This window comes from Aspergillus versicolor (assembly GCF_001890125.1).
Source record: "Aspergillus versicolor CBS 583.65 unplaced genomic scaffold ASPVEscaffold_16, whole genome shotgun sequence".
Classification (NCBI taxonomy): Eukaryota; Fungi; Ascomycota; class Eurotiomycetes; order Eurotiales; family Aspergillaceae; genus Aspergillus; species Aspergillus versicolor.
The window spans coordinates 500,635-518,225 of NW_024467539.1; the positions used below are offsets into that span (position 1 = coordinate 500,635).

General features: G+C 57.7%; 4 protein-coding genes across 4 annotated transcripts; 2 read left to right on the plus strand and 2 right to left on the minus strand.

The window, feature by feature from the left end:
* Nucleotides 1–194: 194 nt before the first annotated feature.
* ASPVEDRAFT_34800 (biliverdin-producing heme oxygenase) lies at nucleotides 195–1,031 on the plus strand (the record flags this gene model as incomplete). Its single annotated transcript, XM_040810893.1, has 2 exons — nucleotides 195–244; nucleotides 296–1,031. 2 exons carry the CDS (start codon nucleotides 195–197, stop codon nucleotides 1,029–1,031), a joined length of 786 nt encoding a protein of 261 aa, XP_040674429.1.
* Nucleotides 1,032–1,304: 273 nt separating this feature from the next.
* Nucleotides 1,305–3,424, minus strand: ASPVEDRAFT_47817 (MDR family MFS transporter). The gene has a single exon (XM_040813872.1). It carries the CDS (start codon nucleotides 3,282–3,284, stop codon nucleotides 1,605–1,607), a length of 1,680 nt encoding a protein of 559 aa, XP_040674430.1. The 5' UTR covers nucleotides 3,285–3,424; the 3' UTR covers nucleotides 1,305–1,604.
* A 175-nt stretch (nucleotides 3,425–3,599) lies between these two features.
* On the minus strand, nucleotides 3,600–6,002 carry ASPVEDRAFT_57688 (class I SAM-dependent methyltransferase; the record flags this gene model as incomplete). The annotated part of the gene is made up of 4 exons (XM_040815370.1): nucleotides 3,600–5,258; nucleotides 5,312–5,545; nucleotides 5,604–5,851; nucleotides 5,882–6,002. 4 exons carry the CDS (start codon nucleotides 6,000–6,002, stop codon nucleotides 3,600–3,602), a joined length of 2,262 nt encoding a protein of 753 aa, XP_040674431.1.
* A 1,390-nt stretch (nucleotides 6,003–7,392) lies between these two features.
* Nucleotides 7,393–17,527, plus strand: ASPVEDRAFT_409283 (uncharacterized protein). Its single transcript, XM_040812236.1, has 13 exons — nucleotides 7,393–7,561; nucleotides 7,609–8,080; nucleotides 8,138–8,446; nucleotides 8,495–8,838; nucleotides 8,910–9,506; nucleotides 9,570–10,312; nucleotides 10,366–10,800; nucleotides 10,886–12,949; nucleotides 13,000–13,737; nucleotides 13,790–14,484; nucleotides 14,532–16,183; nucleotides 16,237–16,607; nucleotides 16,663–17,527. The coding sequence occupies exons 1-13, from the start codon at nucleotides 7,519–7,521 to the stop codon at nucleotides 17,371–17,373; spliced, it is 9,174 nt and encodes a 3,057-aa protein (XP_040674432.1). The 5' UTR covers nucleotides 7,393–7,518; the 3' UTR covers nucleotides 17,374–17,527.
* Nucleotides 17,528–17,591: the final 64 nt, after the last annotated feature.

The window sequence follows — 17,591 nt, forward strand, 5'->3', positions numbered from 1 at the left end:
CTGACTCTTTGTTGTCTCGTACGCGGGTTGATTGGTTGATTACAGACAAAACAATGAAAGAATGTGAAGTCGACGCAAACGGGACGACCCAAGGTTACATACTTTAGACACGCCATCTTCAGAGCAATTCCCTTTTCTTCTCTTTTTCCAATTCAACACTTTTTAGCCACATTCAACACTTATCCATAACGACCATGGCTGAAGCCAACCTCGACTTGGCTTCGCGAATCAAAGCTACCATCAAGTAAGCCCATTCCGTTTCCGACATACATCGATCGAACATTAACCCGGACAGAGAACCACATGGCGTGGTAAACCACCTGAATACCGCTCGCATACCCCTATGTTTGCCGCCCCAAGCGAATACATCCGGTCTTTACAGTCTAGGATTTTCCCGATACGCGCAGATCTACCTTGGATTCGAAGAAATATGGCATTCCATCATCGGCGATTACGCGGACTGGCCTACCGCGAGTGAGATCGGTGACGACCCGACGGTCTTTTCCAGTGACGAGGAGAGGATCAAGGCCATCTTACGGTTTCTGTACATGCCCGAACTCTACAGGACCCGACGCCTAGAGTCTGACTTTGCCGCGCTTGACTCGCTGGATCCCAGTTTCGCCAGTCTCGACACCGGGAAGGACAATGCCGGCGCTGAGTTCCGGCAATACATCAAACAGCGCATACCGGAGAACCCTCATCTACTTGTTGCATATATCTGGATCATGTACCAGGCTCTCTTCAACGGAGGGCGATTCATCCGGGGTCAACTCCTCAAGGCCGGGCCCGAGTTCTGGGGGCTGTCACCAAAGGAAATGGACCCGACCAACTTCCCTTCACCACTCTCATTTTGGTGTGTCGAGGGTGATGACGCTGTAAGGATGGAATTCAGGAAGCGGGTCTTAAAGGCAGATAAGATATTGACGGAGACTGAGCGACGGGAAATCTTGGACGAAGCGCTAGAGATTTTTCGCCGATGCGAGCTCATTACGTTGCAGCTTGATGAGCAAGCTACTACTGCACTCCAATAAAATTGGATAGCAAAAACATACAACAGCTGGGATTCGCATGTGGTCACCCACCATACTACTAACCAGCCGGCGTGTGGCTTAAGTACGGCTGAGCGGACGGGAAGCCCTGTTCTCCACACCCTGTGGTCGTATGTACTGACTTCATCTAAACAGTGGAATATATGGTGCGTGGTACGAATTCTGTGTTTTCCGGAAAGTCGAGGCCGCATTGATGCTGCTGGCCGTGGGTATCGTGTAAGCGCCTGCTCGTGAATGCATATCCTGTAGGCCTTGTTATGTCTAGAGTTATAGCTTAGTGGGAAATATAGTAATAGTAGGCCTATAATACCCTGCCTCAGGAGGCAGGGAATTATATCTATCAAGAGAGTTTGTAAATATAATATGACAAACACGTATGCTTGGAAAGAAGCAGGGCCTACCTGTATAATACTCTAGCAGGACTGTTATAGTGAAAGTAGCTAGTCTTCGCCTGCTTATAACTGGAGTACAAACCTGCCCCAAGGTTTAAGTTAATTAATTACCTAGGGCTATGGGCAGTCTACTAGCTATCTAAAATTATTGAAAATATACAGTCTACTCCCTCCTCTCCCGCAAGCCAAACTCCGTCTCCAGCTCCTCCCTCAACCCAACCTCCCTAACCGGCAGCGCCAGCACAAACCCCAGCGCCCCAAACACAATCCCCATCAACCACACCCACCGCAGCCCATCCTGATACAGCCCCAGCACTTCGCCCTGTAGCACAGGCCGATCCGCCAAACTGCGCACCAGGCCTTCACTCGCAACGGCATACGCGCCCCCGCCGCCTAGCATCGCCCTGATGACAGGGTCACTTACGCGGCTCAACCCGGCCTGGACGCGCGTGTTGAATATTGAAGTCGGGATTGCGATCCCCCAGATACACCCGAAGCTGCGCATGAATGCCCATGTGCCAGTGGCTGTGGCGACGTCGGATTCAGGGAGAACAGCCTGGATGGGCGGGAGAGTGGATGAGAAGATCATACCAGAGCCGATACCGTACAGGACCTGGAAGCCGGCCCACTCACGGGCGGGGGACTTATCATCGAGCAAGGAGAAGAGACCAACGCCAACGGTTATGAGGATTGCGCCGAGGAAGTGGAAGGGGCGGTATTTCCCTGTCTTTGCGAGGAGGATGCCTGTTACGATGCCGGAGGGGGCGATTGCGCCGGTGATGGGGAGGACGGCGAGGCCGGAGGATGTGGCGGAGAGGTTGCGGAGGGCCTGGAAGTAGACTGGCAGGAAATAGCCGATCCAGTAGAGGAGGAGGTTCTGGAGGAAGGCGATCCAGAGGGCGCAGATGGCGGTGGAGCTTTTGAAGAGCTTTAGCGGGATGGAGGGTTCGGGGCAGAAGCGTGAGGCCTGGTGGGCGAGGAAGAGGGCAACGCCGACGAGACCGAGCAGGAAAGGGACGAGAACACGCCAGGAGGACCAGGGGTAGGCGCTTCCAGCCCAGGTCAGGGCGAGCAGGATGGCGACGACAGCAGTAGTGAGGATGGCGTTTCCGAGGAGGTCGACGCGGGTGAACTGCGTCCAGATGGAGGTATTAGGGGGTCTGGGGGGGTGGGTGACGCGGAGGAAGAGGATGAGCAGGATGAGAGAGACAGCACACAGGGGGAGATTTATATAGAAGACCCAGCGCCAGGAGACGTGCTGGGCAAAGGCACCACCAAGAACTGGCCCGATAGTAGTACCGACAGCCCAGACGGAGGCCATCAGGGCGACGTACTGGCCTCGCTGGCGGAGGGGGACGAGGTCGCAGATCACAGTATCAACAAGCACATTGATGCCACCGCCGCCGATGCCCTGGATAGCACGTCCGGCGATGATGGCGCTGATATTATTAGCACCGCCGGCCATGCCACTGCCAATAGCAAAGACAACCACCGAGCTGATCATCATCCAGCGGCGGCCGAAGATGTTGGCCGTCTGCCCGAAGAGAGGGAGCACCACCGTCGACGACAGAATGTACGAGTTGGTGATCCACATGTACAGCTCGCCGGCCTGCAGGTCGAGGGCGATGGTGGGCAGCGCCGTCGACAGGATGGACGTGTCCAGGGCGGCCAGGAAGGTCGTCACGCAGAGCGCTGGGAAGACGGCCCAAAAGCGCCATGATTTCTTGGGCTGGGCAGGAGATTGCTCTGCGTTCTGGTCGTTGCTGTCGTTGCTGTCGTTGTTGTCTTCTGTGTCAGTTGGCGCATCGTTTGGCTGGCCGGGGGGTTTTGACTGAATGGCCATCTGGAGGGGACAGGGAAGTAAACAGGGACAGTAAACACTGAACAGGAGAAAGAAAGGAAAAAAGGAGAAAGAAGAAAGACAAGAAAGAAGAAAGACAAGAAAGAAGAAAGACAAGAAAGACAAGAGACAAAGAAACAGAAACAGCCAAAGGAAGCGAATCCCTGCAGCGGCGTTGTCCCGCATGCACGATGATATCGGCTGATCTACCAGTATGATGGCAATAAGCAACCATGTATTACCGTACAGATTACACTGGAATTTATATATGCAGTACTGTATGTACAGTATTGGCCCCCATTCCAATCCATTCCATGTCTAGTTAGTTGTCCAGTTGTCTACAGCCAACTCCACCTTCGTGCAGATCCAGCAAGACGCATACATGTTAACCCGGTCAATACAGATCCCCTCCATCCTCTGCCCAACACACTCAGCCGCAAAGCCGCGCGTCGTGAACGTCGCAAGATACCAGGGTCTCAACGCGGCAGAGCGCAGCAATACACGGCCCCCCATCTTCATCGCACCGTTGAGCCGGACAACCTGCGCAGTGGCACTGTCAGCCCCCGGATCAAACCAGTCCATGCTGTCCATGAGTACTGCAACTGTTAGACTCGCTGGTTCGATCCGCGCGAGGACTTCCGCGATCTCGTCCGTGTGGAGGCGAAGATTGTCCAGTGCGCCTGGCTGCGAGAGCAGAGCGTGGGACTTGGCCGAGAGATACTCTGGATGGCACGTCCGGCCGAACTGCCCGGCTAGACAGACGTAGTAGTACGGGTTATCCTCTGCAATATGGGTCTGCCGGGCTACCGGGTCGAGGGTATCGATCATGTAGCGCCAGACGGCTTGCGAGCGACCAGACCCCCCACCACGGGAGGTGGAAGTGGCTCTATGGTCAGCCTCAATCATGGCAAGTTGGTTCTTTGGCACGCCGAGAGCGCTCCAGAGAAAGGATTCCTGGCTGACGACCAGCTTGCAGAGGAGCGGGGAGAGCAGGGCTGGGCGGAGTAGGGCTTCCCATGTGTGGGCCTGCTCGGGGAGACTCGCGGCAGCAACAAACTGGCGGATTGCAGTGCGGCAGCGGAGAAGACGAGCCGTCCAGCGGAGGGCACGGAGAGCATGCCGCGATCCCCCTGTGTCGTAGAGCCCTCGAATGTTGTGTCGTTCGAAGATATCGACGCGCGCCAGCCAGTACTGGAATGCACGGCTGGAGAGATGCGGCGAGAGGTGGTTGAGCAGCAGGTGGCGGAAATTAGGATGCTTTCCTTCGCCGAAGAGCAGCCAGAAGTCCTCGTATGGCAGTGCAGCATAGCAGGCCAGTTTGAGCTCGAGGAGATGGTTCTGCGCGGGATTGAGGTCGACGGCGTGGATGCGGGCTGGGCTCTTCGTGGCGTACGAGAGGATGTTGTCGCCGGCGCTGGTGATTGCGAGGACCACGTCGTCTGCGTGCAAGTTGAGTAGAGTATGGTCCTGCCGTGCGTCTTCCCAGGTGAAGGCGTAGATGTACTCGTCGTGGAACTGGGTGTGTTTGGGCAGCTGGTCGTGATAGTGAGCCCGCCAGGGCTGGTTCTGGTAGAAGGCCGCAGGCAGGGGCAGTTTCGCTGCACGGTTCTGGACCGCGATGTCCAAGTCTCTGGGACTCAGTGCCTGGTCTATACTTTGCATGCTCTCCCTGCGTCCCAGCCAGATATAATACGGGATCCAGCCCAGGCCCTGGTTGCGCGCGTTGACAGTAAGGACCGTGCCGAATTTGAACTCCAGATAGTCCCGGCGCGCGGCATCAACAGAGATATGGTCCAGCTCAAACCAGGCCCGCCAGAAGCTGCGCAGGAACCAGTTGACGTGTCGTCCAGCATGGCTGCCAGTGTAGTTGCGCGCCCCGAACTCGCGGCCAGACTGCGTGTAGAAGTCGACGACCCCAATCACCCCGTCGACGGCGAGGAGGTGGACAAGCGAGTCTATCACAGGATAGTAATCCGGCTGAGCTGGTCAGTAACGATTGCTCGAATGAGTAGCGCTGTAGCGGCTCTTACAATCATGGACAGACTGTACGACATGGTAATCAGACCCGCCTTCTGCAGTGGACAGAACGTCCTCGCATCCTCGCATACCACCTGGACATTCTTCCAGCCCAGACGACGAACCCGCTGCCTGGCAACCTCGCAGAGCGACGGCGACAGATCGACTATAAACACAGTCGAGAAGAACTCGGGGACATCGACAAAGGCCGCCATGGCCTCTATACACCATCCCGTCCCGCCCCCAACCTGCACGATGTCAGGACATTTAACCAACAATTTGAAGGCTGGTGATGTGGTGACTTACATCTATCCAGACACGCTCGCTCTTAGGCCTCGCCTTGAGCTGTGCGGCGACCAGCGCAAGCATCTCGGTCCTGCCCTGCAGCAGGCGGTCCCGGGTGGTGTCATACACAGCGGCCTGCCTTTTGTAGAAGCTTTCCAGGAACCCCTGCTGGGTGCTTCGGTCGCCTTGGGGCTTGAGAAAGCAGCAGTAGACGAAGAGCAGGAAGGCCTGGAGACGGCCGGGGGTTGCATTTGCATTTGCATCTGCATCTGCATTTGCATGATCATTGCTTTGCGCACGCCGTCGAGCGAGGAGCCGCGAGAGGAAGAGACCGCATAGGGCTATTGTGCTGAATCCAGTCAATGTCAAAGGCGATGCGATGCTGATGAGCGACAGGCTGTTATCTTCGGGAAACGCCATTGTGGATGTAGTTTTGATAAAGTCCAGGACACATACAGGTACTATATAATCTACTTATATACTTATATTGCTACATATCAGGTCGCAACCACCGACAGAGCAGACTAAACGGGAGTATATTCCCCTCGTTTATCCCCTCTGCAAAACGACAAACACGTCTAGCGCTTGAAATTTTCATAACGCATTTCCGACCAGGGTACGTGTCGCCCGGTTGCTCTCCGCGAAGACCACCAGAACGCGAGAGAAACGCAGAACGGCTGGAGAAACGAGAGAAACAAGAGAAACGCAGATTTGACAGTACCTATTGCTCGCAAGAGTAATCCATTCGAGCACTTGGCCCTCCACGAATCACAGAGCCAAGGCTGATCTGCTCGGCGCCTAGTCGTAGTGCTATTTTAGCCAGAATTCGAGGCCAGCCACCCGCATAGAAACCCCTTTTAGTGCTTATTTGCACTATCGGTGAGTCTTGCGAGGGCTGCTACGAGGGACCCAGTCCTGCATGATCCAGGGCGTCCCGTCGAATCGATAGATTGCGAGCTGTATTGGCGTGCAGGCAGCACTTGGAGCTCTCGATGAGCGAAAATCACCAGCCTATCGCTTCTACATGCTTCGATTTGTGTTGGATTGGAGATTATACTGCTGGGCCAAAAGCCATGCACAGCCGGTGGTCAGCCATCTGTCTCCAGCGTTGCATACACATCAATATGACTCCAACAATGAGCAGGGATCAATCAGGCCACCCGCAGTCGGTACTTCTGCCGTACTTCTGAGCCTCATGCAATGCCTGGGTAGGACCATTCTTTCTAATTCCTGAGAACCTCACCATGACTGGCTATCTAGCTAGAATTGGATCTTGAAGACTTGGATCTTGACGCGGACGTGAAGCCTAGACGGCATGATATTAAGCGAACTGCAGGTAGACTTTCTCTGCCACGGAGCATGCATCAGCTCTTGGCCGAACATGACTCAATATGCCCTGCATCTAGAGTTGTATCAAGGTAGCAAAGCCATCCCGCACTCTCCACGCCGTCTCGGCAGTTGCAAGGGGATAAGACAAGGACCAACCCGCCATTACCGCCAGCATCCTCCCCCGCCGACAGGTCTCACTTCTTGCGAGCTGAGTGTTGCTTGGCCAATCGAGTCCGCAGACTTAGGCGAGTGTTGGTTTGGCCCCCGGAGTCCTGATATCGAAGGCATTCATAGAGTCAAAAGACCGCTCCAGAGTTGGACCAGACTGGGAGCTGAACGACAACCCTGTCTGTGAGATCTGACATGCATTGGAACGCGGGTTGTTTGCAAAAAACACCCTTCCAACGGTTCTAGATGAGTGAGCACTAGCAGGACATGCTTCAATTCCTTCCAGCGGGCTTTGCTCCGTGAGGGAAGAGGCCATCTATAGCAACCGGGTGCTTAATATCTATATAAACCTACTTGCCAGCAACTGTCTACCCTCAGCAGGCACTTGACACTGCTTGACAGAGAGAGAGAACTGCAGATTGAATATTAGCTGAGGAAAATGAGTGACATTCACGACGACGGCATTGCCATCGTGGGCATGGGCAAGTCCATCCTATCCATCCGTCTAGATTATATTAACAACCCCTAGCATGCCGCCTCCCCGGAGACGTGCAAGACGCCCAGTCCTTCTGGGACTTGCTGATGAGCCAGAAACTCACGCGTGCTCCCTTCCCCGAGAGCCGCTTCAACCCTAAAGCCTTCTACAACCCGCAGAAAGGGCGGCCGGGAAACATCCGGTACGAGGAAGGCTACTGCATCTCCAATGACCTGGAGGACTTTGACGCCGGCTTTTTCAACGTTAATCCCACGGACGCCCAGTTCCTGGACCCCCAGCAGCGCGGGTTGCTGGAATGCTGCTTTGAGTGTATGGAGTCGGGAGGCATTACCCTGGAGGATGTCTCTGGCTCTACGACGGGTGTGTATGTTGGGAGTTTTGCTAGCGACTATGAGACGCTTGCGTTCAAGGAGCCAGAGCGTATTGAGGGCATGGCTGTGTTGGGCATGGGAAGGACCACGATCAGTAACCGTGTGAGCTATATGTATAACCTCCACGGACCAAGGTTTGTCATTCCCCCTAGCATCCTACCTAGATACACCTACTAACAAGTGTCTGACAGTGTGACCATGGACACAGCATGTTCATCAACGCTGTACGCTCTGCACTTCGCCGTGCAGGCCCTGCGCAACGGCGAGATCCCCGCGGCCTTCGTCGGCGGCGTGAACCTGATCCTCACCCTCGAATACCACTTCGCCATCGGGCAGATCGGGGCTCTGTCGCCGAGTGCACAGTGCCACGCCTTCGACACCTCTGCAGACGGGTACTCGCGCGGCGAGGCAATCAACGTGCTGTACCTGAAGCGCGTATCAGACGCCATTCGCGACGGCGACCCCATCCGCGCTGTCATCCGGGGGTCATCCTTGACTGCGTAAGTCCTCTCTACATATATTCTGTTAGGCTTTGACTGATGATACAGAAACGGCAAAAACAACGGTATAACGCTCCCCAGCGCACAGGCACAAGAACTCGCCATCCGCACGGCCTACGAGCACTCCGGGCCTCTGGACTACAATGCCGTGGGCTACGTCGAGTGCCACGGCACCGGCACGCCCGCGGGCGATCCCATCGAGACAACGGCGATAGGAAATGTATTTGGCGCCCACCGCGAGTGGTTCGAGCCGTTGTATATCGGGTCGACGAAGCCGCAGGTTGGGCACGGTGAGGCCTGCTCGGCGATTACCAGTATTATGAAGGTGGCGTTGGCGATTGAGAATGGGGTGATCCCGGGGACGATTGGGGTTACCAAGTTGAATCCTGCGTGTGAGTTCTCTTGATACTGATGGTGCAGCTGCAGCATAGATATAGATAGGGCTTGGTCTGACGTGCTGCAGTGGATCTCAAGGGTGGTGCGCTGGCCGTACTCACCCAGAACACGCCGTGGCCAAAGGACAAGGCAAAGCGAGCATCTGTGAACTCGTCTGGATACGGAGGAGCGAACGGCCACGTCGTGATTGATGGAGTCGATCAGTATTTCCGCAGCATTGGGATGGAAAACCCCTGTAGTCAGGGCTCAACTGTAGATGCCGACAGCACAATCCTCCAGAACCGGTTCCTGCTGCCCGTCACAGGACATGACGAGTACTCTATGCGTGAGAGCCTGAAGAACCTGACGGCCGTCGTGGACAGCCAGGCGTATGACTTCCACGAGTTGCTGCATACCATGATAGCCCGTCGCACACGATTCCACTACCGCGGTGTAATCCCCATTGAGCGAGGGAGCTCGCGCACTCTGACGATGGGAGAGCCTGTCACTGGGCGTACGAACAACAGCGTCCCGGTCATTGCTTTTGCGTTTACCGGCCAGGGCGCTCAATGGGCTGAGATGGGCCGCCAGCTGCTGGACTGCTATCCGGCCGTGCAGCGGACATTCAAGAAGCTGAACCTGGCCTTATCCCAGCTCAAGCAGCGTCCGGACTGGACACTCGAGCGTGCGTATTGGACCTCTAGTCCGCTGACCCCTTCTAAGTGAATGCACTAACATGGTATGATAGAAATCCTCTTCGAGCCCGCCGAAACAAGCAAAATCGGCCAAGTCTCCTTCTCCCAGCCCATCTGCACCGCAATCCAGATCGCCCTCGTCGACCTCCTGCAAGAATGGGGCGTGAAGCCGCAGGCCACGATCGGGCATTCGTCCGGCGAGCTGGCGGCCGCGTACGCAGCGCAACTCATCACGGCCGAGGAGGCAATTGTCGCGGCGTACCTGCGCGGTGTGCATGCCACGCTCACGCAGGCGCCCGGGGCAATGATGGCTGTTGCGATGGGCGCACAGGAAGCTGAGGCGTTCCTGGCGCGCAACGAGATCCCAGCCTCCGATGTGGTTGTTGCGTGCGTGAACTCGCCGCAGAGCGTCACGCTGAGTGGCAAGACGGACCGCATTGATCTGCTGCATGGGGTCTTGAAGGAGCAGGGGGCGTTGTGCAAGAAGCTGCCGACGGGTGGGAAGGCGTATCACTCGCCGAGTATGAAGGAGGTTGGGTCTGCGTATAGTGAGGCCATTCTGGAGGCGGGCAATGAAGGTGGTGCCGTGCGTGCTCTTGCTCCAGTTGTTGAGGGTGAGAGACCTGTTATGGTTTCTTCGGTGACTCTGCAGCATCTCCAGCCGGGCGATATCAATGGCACATACTGGCAGGCGAACCTGGAGAGCCCGGTGCTGTTTGACCCTGCGATGAAAGAGCTGTTAGGGCTGAAGTTCGGCCCAGAGGAGCGCCATGTCGACTGCGTGATTGAAATCGGCGTACGTTCCTTGAGATGTTGATATTGGTGTGTTGCTAATTGTAACTCGAACAGCCTCATAGCGCCCTCAAAGGCCCCATCAAGCAGATCATCGCCTCGCAAGAAGTGCAGGACATCTGGAATGCGTCGCTGGGCACCGCAGCCAAAGTGACCTACGAGCAGACCCTCGAGCGAGGCCACGACGCCGAAGAGGACATGATGCGCCTGGCAACCAGTCTGTTCATCAAGGGCTTCCCAGTCAATATGCTGCATGTCAACGGCCATCTGGTCTACCGTCCATCGAAGGTCCTCATCGACCTGCCCAAGTACCCCTGGAACCACGAGACAAAGCACCCCCTGATCGTCAACCGGGCCACGCAGGACTACAAGTTCGCAACGCACCCTCGCCACGACCTCATCGGCAGTCGTCTTCCTGGTGGAAACCGCATGGAGCCTGTGTGGAGGAACTATCTGCGTCTGGACGATGTACCGTGGATCAAAGACCATGTGGTATGTCCCCTATAAACATACTAAAACTCAACTACCTCCCCAAGCCCTAACACACATACAACATACTAAACCATACTATGTATAGATCGGAAGCGCCATCATCGTCCCCGGCGCAGCGTACCTCGCCATGGCCGTCGAAGCCGCCGCCCAGTTCGCCGAAGACACAGCCCTAGGCGGCCCCCCCTTCTCCTTCGAAGAGGCCAAATTCCACCTTCAAACAGTCACCATCAAAGCCGCCCTCGTCCTCCCAGCCAGCGGCACCGCCGACATCATGATCAACCTGCGGCCCACCGAAGCCTCCGCGGCGTTCAACCGGCTCGAATTCAAGATCTGCTCTGTGGCCGACGGCCGCTGGATCGAGCACGCACAGGGCATCGTCTCGATCGAGTCCACGCACGGTAAACGAACGCCCAAGGCGCCCTTCAACGACGAGACCGAGGAGCCCGTCTTCGAGCAGACCTTTTCCAAGGACTCCTGGTACGAGCGCCTCAGATACCGCGGATTCGACTTCGGGCCGCGCTTCCGCGTCATCGACGAGATCCAAGTCCTGCCTAGTGCGTCACGCGCTCGTGCAAGGGCCCATATCCTGCAGACTGCGGAGCGGCATGCCGCCAATTCTAGCGAGTCCCGGTATGCTATCCACCCGCTGACCATTGATGCGGTGCTGCAGGGCCGCGTGGCGTCGGTGTATACGAGCCGTGCGGACCGCGAGGAGGCTACGCAGATCCCGGTCTTCATTGATGAAATGACCATCAGCCCGGCGGGCTGGGCCAAGGACGAGCCAGGGCTGATTGACAGTGTGGCCTGGACGGAGGGGGCGCGCAGCGGAGGCTCGCACTCTGCGCTGACGACGGAGAGCGGGTTTGAGATTATCTCTGCAAGGAACGTGAAGTGGCGCCAGTTCGAGAACCAGGGGAGTCAGGAGAAGATGAGCCAGGACTCGTCCGGGCGTGAGCCGTACTACCGCATGCACTGGAAGCCGGATATCGACTTCCTGGATACGGATGGCGCGCATAGACTGTACCACAGCGACTTCCAGGCTGCGGATGGCAAGGCCTATCTGGATGAAGTGCACCATATCCGCACGCGGTTGGAGACGGTGACCGTGCTGTATGTCTGCGGTGCACTGGATATGGTCCGCAGGGAGGATCTCTCGACAGACCCGACGCTGAAGTGGACGCATGGGTTCTACGACTGGCTGTGCCATGTCAGGACTGAGGCAGCTGCAGGGCGCATGGTGCTCTGCGAGCCAGACGCCACGAGGCTCAGTCCAGAACAGCGAGAGCAGCGCATCAGCCAGCTGCTGGCCGAGCTGCCAGAGGACTTCCCCCAGCTCGAGTTCAACGCGATTGTGTATAAGAACATGGTCGAGATCATGGCCGGCAAAGTGTCGAGCATCGACCTCGCCGTGCAGGCCGAGATCCTGGCGCGCGTGTACGCAGACGGGTCGATCCACGACGCAGCACGCAAGAACCTCGCCTCGGTTATCGATATCATGGCGCACAAGAACCCCACGATGCGCGTGCTCGAGGTCGGCGCCGGCACAGGGAGCTGCACGAGCGTTGCGCTGGACGCGCTGAATGCGTACGACCGCGATATCGCCGGCCCCCATCACCACCATGCGAAGCGCTACCGCGACTATACATTCACGGACATCTCGCCGGCGTTCTTCGAAAAGGCCGAGGAGCTGTTCAGCGCGTACCCGCCCATGATCTACCAGACCTTCGACGTGTCTGCGGATCCGGCATCGCAGGGCTTCGAGCTGGGGGCCTACGATCTCATCCTGGCGTCGAACGTGATGCACGCCCCCGGCAACACGGACCAGCTGCTGCGGAACTGCAGCAAGCTGCTGAAGCCGGGAGGCAGGCTGGTCATGCTGGAGATCACCAAGACGGAGAGTCTTACGCCGGTGCAGTTTGCGTTTGGCACGCTGCCGAGTTTCTGGGAGTGTCTGGACGACGTGGATGCGGAGCGTCCACTAGGGCCCTTCCGGAGCCTGGAGTCGTGGGAGAAGCAGCTCGACGTGTCGGGCTTCAAGGGCCTGGATATGGTCCTGACTGATTTCCCTGAGCCGTTGGCCCTGGAGAGCGTGATGGTGGCCAGCACCCCCGCTGAGCCGGTAGAACAGGATATAGACCATCTTGTCATTGTACGTATCTTACCCCCAGACTGTTCTGACTATTCTGACTAACGTTACAGGTCCATTCATCCCCTCAGGACACCCTCGCCCAAGCCATCGAACAGGAATTCCTAGTCCAGGGCAAACTCACAGCCAGCAATATCAGCCACTACACCCTCTCCTCCCTCCCAGAGCCCGAAGACACCATCACCTCAAGGAACACGGCCTACCTCGTCCTCGAGGAAGTCCAAACCGCCATTCTAACAGACATGCGCCCCGAGCAATTCTCCGGCCTGAAGCGCCTCGTCACCTCCGCCTCCAGCATCCTCTGGGTCACAGGCGGCGACCTCCTCTCGGGCCGCTCGCCCTCCCTAGCCCTCGCCCACGGGCTCAACACCGTGCTGATGAACGAGCACTCAGCACGCAACCTGCGCTTCGCAGCACTGGACCTCGACTACACCAACGCCAGCCACGCCAGCCACGTCCCCGCCGTTGCACGGACACTCACAGCCGCCAGTGTGGCCGTCGCGGCGGCCACCACGCGCGCCGACTGCGAGACGGACTTTATGCTCAAGGACGGCGTCCTGCACATCTGCCGCGTGGCGCCGGATATGGCGCTGAACTCGGAATTCACGCTCGACACGGGCAGTGACGGGCGTGCGGACCAGGAGTTCCCGGCTGAGGGGAATGTGCAGCTTGCGATGGGGACGCCGGGGCTGCTGGATACGGTGTATTTCCGCGAGAGGCCAACGTGTGATATGGCGTTGGGGGATGAGGAGGTTGAGATTAGAGTCCAGGCGGTTGGATTGAATATGAAGGTGCGTACTTCATTACATGCAGTATTGAGGTGATGAATGACTGACTGTGCAGGACTACGTGATTGCAATGGGCAACTTCGAGAGCGTCAAGTCCAGCAACGAGAGCACCGGGTATGTTGCGCGGGTTGGACGCAGCGTCTCGCATCTGCAGCCCGGCGACAAGGTCATCTGTCTAGAACGAGGCCACTATGATACATTCCTGCGCAGCCCGGCGCAGAAGTGTCTGAGGCTGGCGGACGACGCGGACCTCGTTGCGATGGCCACTGTCGGAATCGCGCATGGCACGGCCATCTATGCTCTGGACTACCTGGCGCAGCTGGAGGCCGGCGAGAGCGTGCTCATCCAGGCCGCTACGGGTGGTCTGGGTCTGGCGGCTATCCAGTATGCGAAGCATATCGGCGCAGAGATCTACGCGACAGTTGGGACGCAGCAGAAGAAAGACTACTTGATATCAGAGTGTGGCATCCCGGAGGAGCGCATCTTCTGGTCACGCTCGCTGCAGTATAAGGACGCACTGCTGAAGCAGACCAAGGGCCGGGGGGTGGATGTTGCTCTCTCGACAATTTCCGGGCCTGGGTTCCATGAGACGCTCAAGTGTCTGGCGCCTTGTGGACGGTTTGTTGATGTTGGGAGAGGAAATGTGCTGGATAAGGGCTCGATGGGGCTGCACGTCTTCGACCGGAGCATCAGCTTCTTCTCGTTCGACCTGAACTTGGTTCTGGAGGAGAAGCCACGCATTGCGCAGAGGTATGCCAGATTACAGACCATTGGATGTCCATGGCTAACATATATAGACTCTTGTCCGATGCGATGCGCCTCCTGGATTTGGGCCGCATCACGCCTATCAGACTGGACAAGACCTTCCACATCACCGAGATGGAGAACGCCCTCCGCTACTTCGGCCAGGGCCAGCACATCGGCAAGGTCGTCTTGACGTACGGGCCCTCCGACAACAAGATCACCATAAAGGGCGCTCGCCAGCCACGCGGTGTCGACAACCAGTCCAGCTACCTGCTCGTCGGATGCCACGGAGGGCTGGGCCACAGCATGGCCGACTCGCTCATCGAACGAGGCGCCAGGAACCTCGTCTTCCTGGGCCGGTCGAGCGAGACGAAGCGCGAGATTGCCTCGTTCTGCAAGCGCGCACGCAGCAACGGGGTCAACATCGTGACGATCCAAGGCGACGCCTCGAAGATGGAAGATGTCGAGCGAGCAGTCGCGCAAGCCATCTCCATGGGGCCCCTGAAGGGCGTCGTCCACGCAGCTATGGTCCTGCAAGACGCCTTCTTCGACACCATGACCCTGGACCAGTTCAACATCGCTGTGCGGCCCAAGGTCCACGGAGCCCTGAACCTCCACCGTGCGACGATCCAAGCCCACGCTGCCCTCGACTTCTTCTTCATGACCAGCTCCGCCGTCACATATGTCGGGCACATCTCGCAGGCCAACTACGCGGCGGCGAACACCGTCCTCGACAACCTCGTGCGCCAGCGCATCCGCCACGGACTGCCCGCTGTGACGGTCTCGCTGGGCCCGATCAAGGGCGTCGGCACCCTGAACAACAAGCCCGAGTACGCGGAGAACCTGCTGCGATCAGGCCTGATCGAGGCCGAGGAGTCCGAGTTCATTCGGCACTTTGAGCGCTTCACGACGCACACACAGCCAGAGTCCAAGCAGTTCGACCCGCTGACGCAGGGCCATATCCTCACGGGGGTGGAGTACGCAAAGCACGACCTCAGCATGGTGCAGGTGAGTCGGATCGAGCAGGACCGGCGCTCGGCGCTGCTCGTCACGACGCTCGAGTCGCGCAAGGCTGCCGCTGGGGGAGCCGGGCATGGCGATGCAGCGGCCGACGGCAGCGGTGATGACCAGCTCATCGCGGATCTCCCTGATGACCGGGACAAGGCGGTTATTGTCCTTGCGGAGGCGATTGGGCGGCGTCTGGCCAAGCTGTTGTTCATTCCTCCCGAGGATATCGATATCAGCCGGCCGTTCTCGCACTTTGGCTTTGATAGTATGTCCGGTAGTGAGCTGATTCACTGGTTAAGTCAGAGGTTTGGGGTCGGTATGTCCTTCTTGCAGCTGCTTGCGCCAGCTTGCACTCCGAAGAGTCTCGCTGGGACGGTGTATGAGACGCTTCTCAAGAACAAGGCGCTGCCGGCCGCGAATGGCACGGAGGAGAAACCCAACGGAGTGAATGGGACATCGCAGGAGAAAACTAACGGGGTGAATGGGCATGCTGTGGCCAATGGTTCTAGTCATGATGCCAATGGTGTTGATGCCAATGGTGTTGATAGTACGCCCAATGGTCGTACTCATACAGATGTCGTCGTCAGCAACGGCTCAAAGACCAAGATGGACAAGTTCACGCAGGCAGTTCGAGCAGCCATTGCCGATCCGAAGCCCGTCATGCACTCATACGTGTGCACTGTTGTCGGCCGCAAGGGTATGTATCTCCTTCAAGTCCTTCCATGTCACGCTCAACCCTAACCTCCACAGGCGAGCAACTCTACAGCCTCTCCGAAGGCACGATGGCGCCAGGATCCAGCGACAACGCCGACTTCGATTCGCTCTACTGCATGGCATCCCTCTCCAAGCTCATCACCACGGTAGGCGTCATGATCTGCGTCGAGCGCGGCCAGATCTCCCTCGACGACGACGTGGCGTCCATCCTGCCAGACCTATGCTCCCTGCCTGTCCTCGACGGCGTTGACGCCGATGGGAAATACCGGACCAAGAAGCGCACCAAGCCCATCACCCTGCGCCTGCTGATGAGCCATCAAAGCGGCTGTGGCTACGACGAGAGCCCCGGGCTGCCCCGGTGGGCGCGACAGCACGGCATCACTACTAAGACATTCGACAGTGACTTCGTAAGCCCCTTCCTTTCCCCAATCTCACCAATATGGCCGATCTAACCCCCCACAGGAAGCCATGAAGACCTACCCGCTCCTCTTCGAGCCCGGCGAGGGCTGGATGTACGGCTCCGGCATGGACTGGGCCGGCGAGCTCGTCGCCCGCATCAACGACACCACCCTCGAGGACTTCCTGCGCACCAACGTCTGGGAGCCTCTCGCGATGGACTCAACAACCTTCCACCCAGAGCACCGCCCAGAGCTCCTCCGCCGTATCGTACCCACCTACCAACGCACGGAGGACCAAAGCCTCGCCCCGTGCGAGCCCCTCTCGCGCATCCCCGCGCTCCACGACTGCGCCGGCCATGGCATCTGGTCTACCCCCCGCGACTGGACTCGGTTCCTCTCAATGATCCTCGCCGACGGCGCTCCCCTCATCACCCGTTCCAGCATCGAGGAGATCTTCCGCCCCCAGACGGCCGACGTCCCCGAGCTCCAAGCCCTGCTCTCCGGCCCGCTGCGCGCGTCCCTCCTCTCGACCGCAGCAATGGAAGCAACCAACATTGAGATCGCGCTGGGCGGTCCCGTCTATCTAGACTCAATCCCTGGCAAGCGCTCTGCTGGATCGCTGCAGTGGGCGGGCCGGCCGAATCTGTTCTGGTGGATTGATCGTGCCAGGGGCGTTGCTGCGACCACGTTTACCCAGGTTATCTCACCCGCTGATGCGCGGTTTGCGGCGTTGACGAATGCTTTGGAGATGGGTGTTTATGCGGAGCTTGCTTAGGATATAATTTTGTTTTTAGTGGTTGTACTATGGCCAGGGTATGCTTAGTCCTGCCAATGTCATTTTTCAATTGCATACACTGTAACTTTCATTGTCTCCTCTGTACTGAGTAGAGGACGTACAATTCTTACAGGCTTATGATATAGTCCAGAAAGTTGTTTCCCCTGTTAACTGTCTCCTGCTCATACCGTCTTTCCATCGTCAATCACGTGTCCCAG

Bases quoted from the DNA above. Each gene is read 5' to 3' on its own strand.
- ASPVEDRAFT_47817 (XM_040813872.1), bottom strand. From the start codon at position 3,284: ATGGCCATTCAGTCAAAACCCCCCGGCCAGCCAAACGATGCGCCAACT.
- ASPVEDRAFT_409283 (XM_040812236.1), top strand. From the start codon at position 7,519: ATGAGTGACATTCACGACGACGGCATTGCCATCGTGGGCATGG. The intron at 8,839-8,909 runs GTGAGTTCTCTT...GACGTGCTGCAG, and splicing joins TACCAAGTTGAATCCTGCGT to TGGATCTCAAGGGTGGTGCG. The intron at 13,738-13,789 runs GTGCGTACTTCA...CTGACTGTGCAG, and splicing joins CGGTTGGATTGAATATGAAG to GACTACGTGATTGCAATGGG.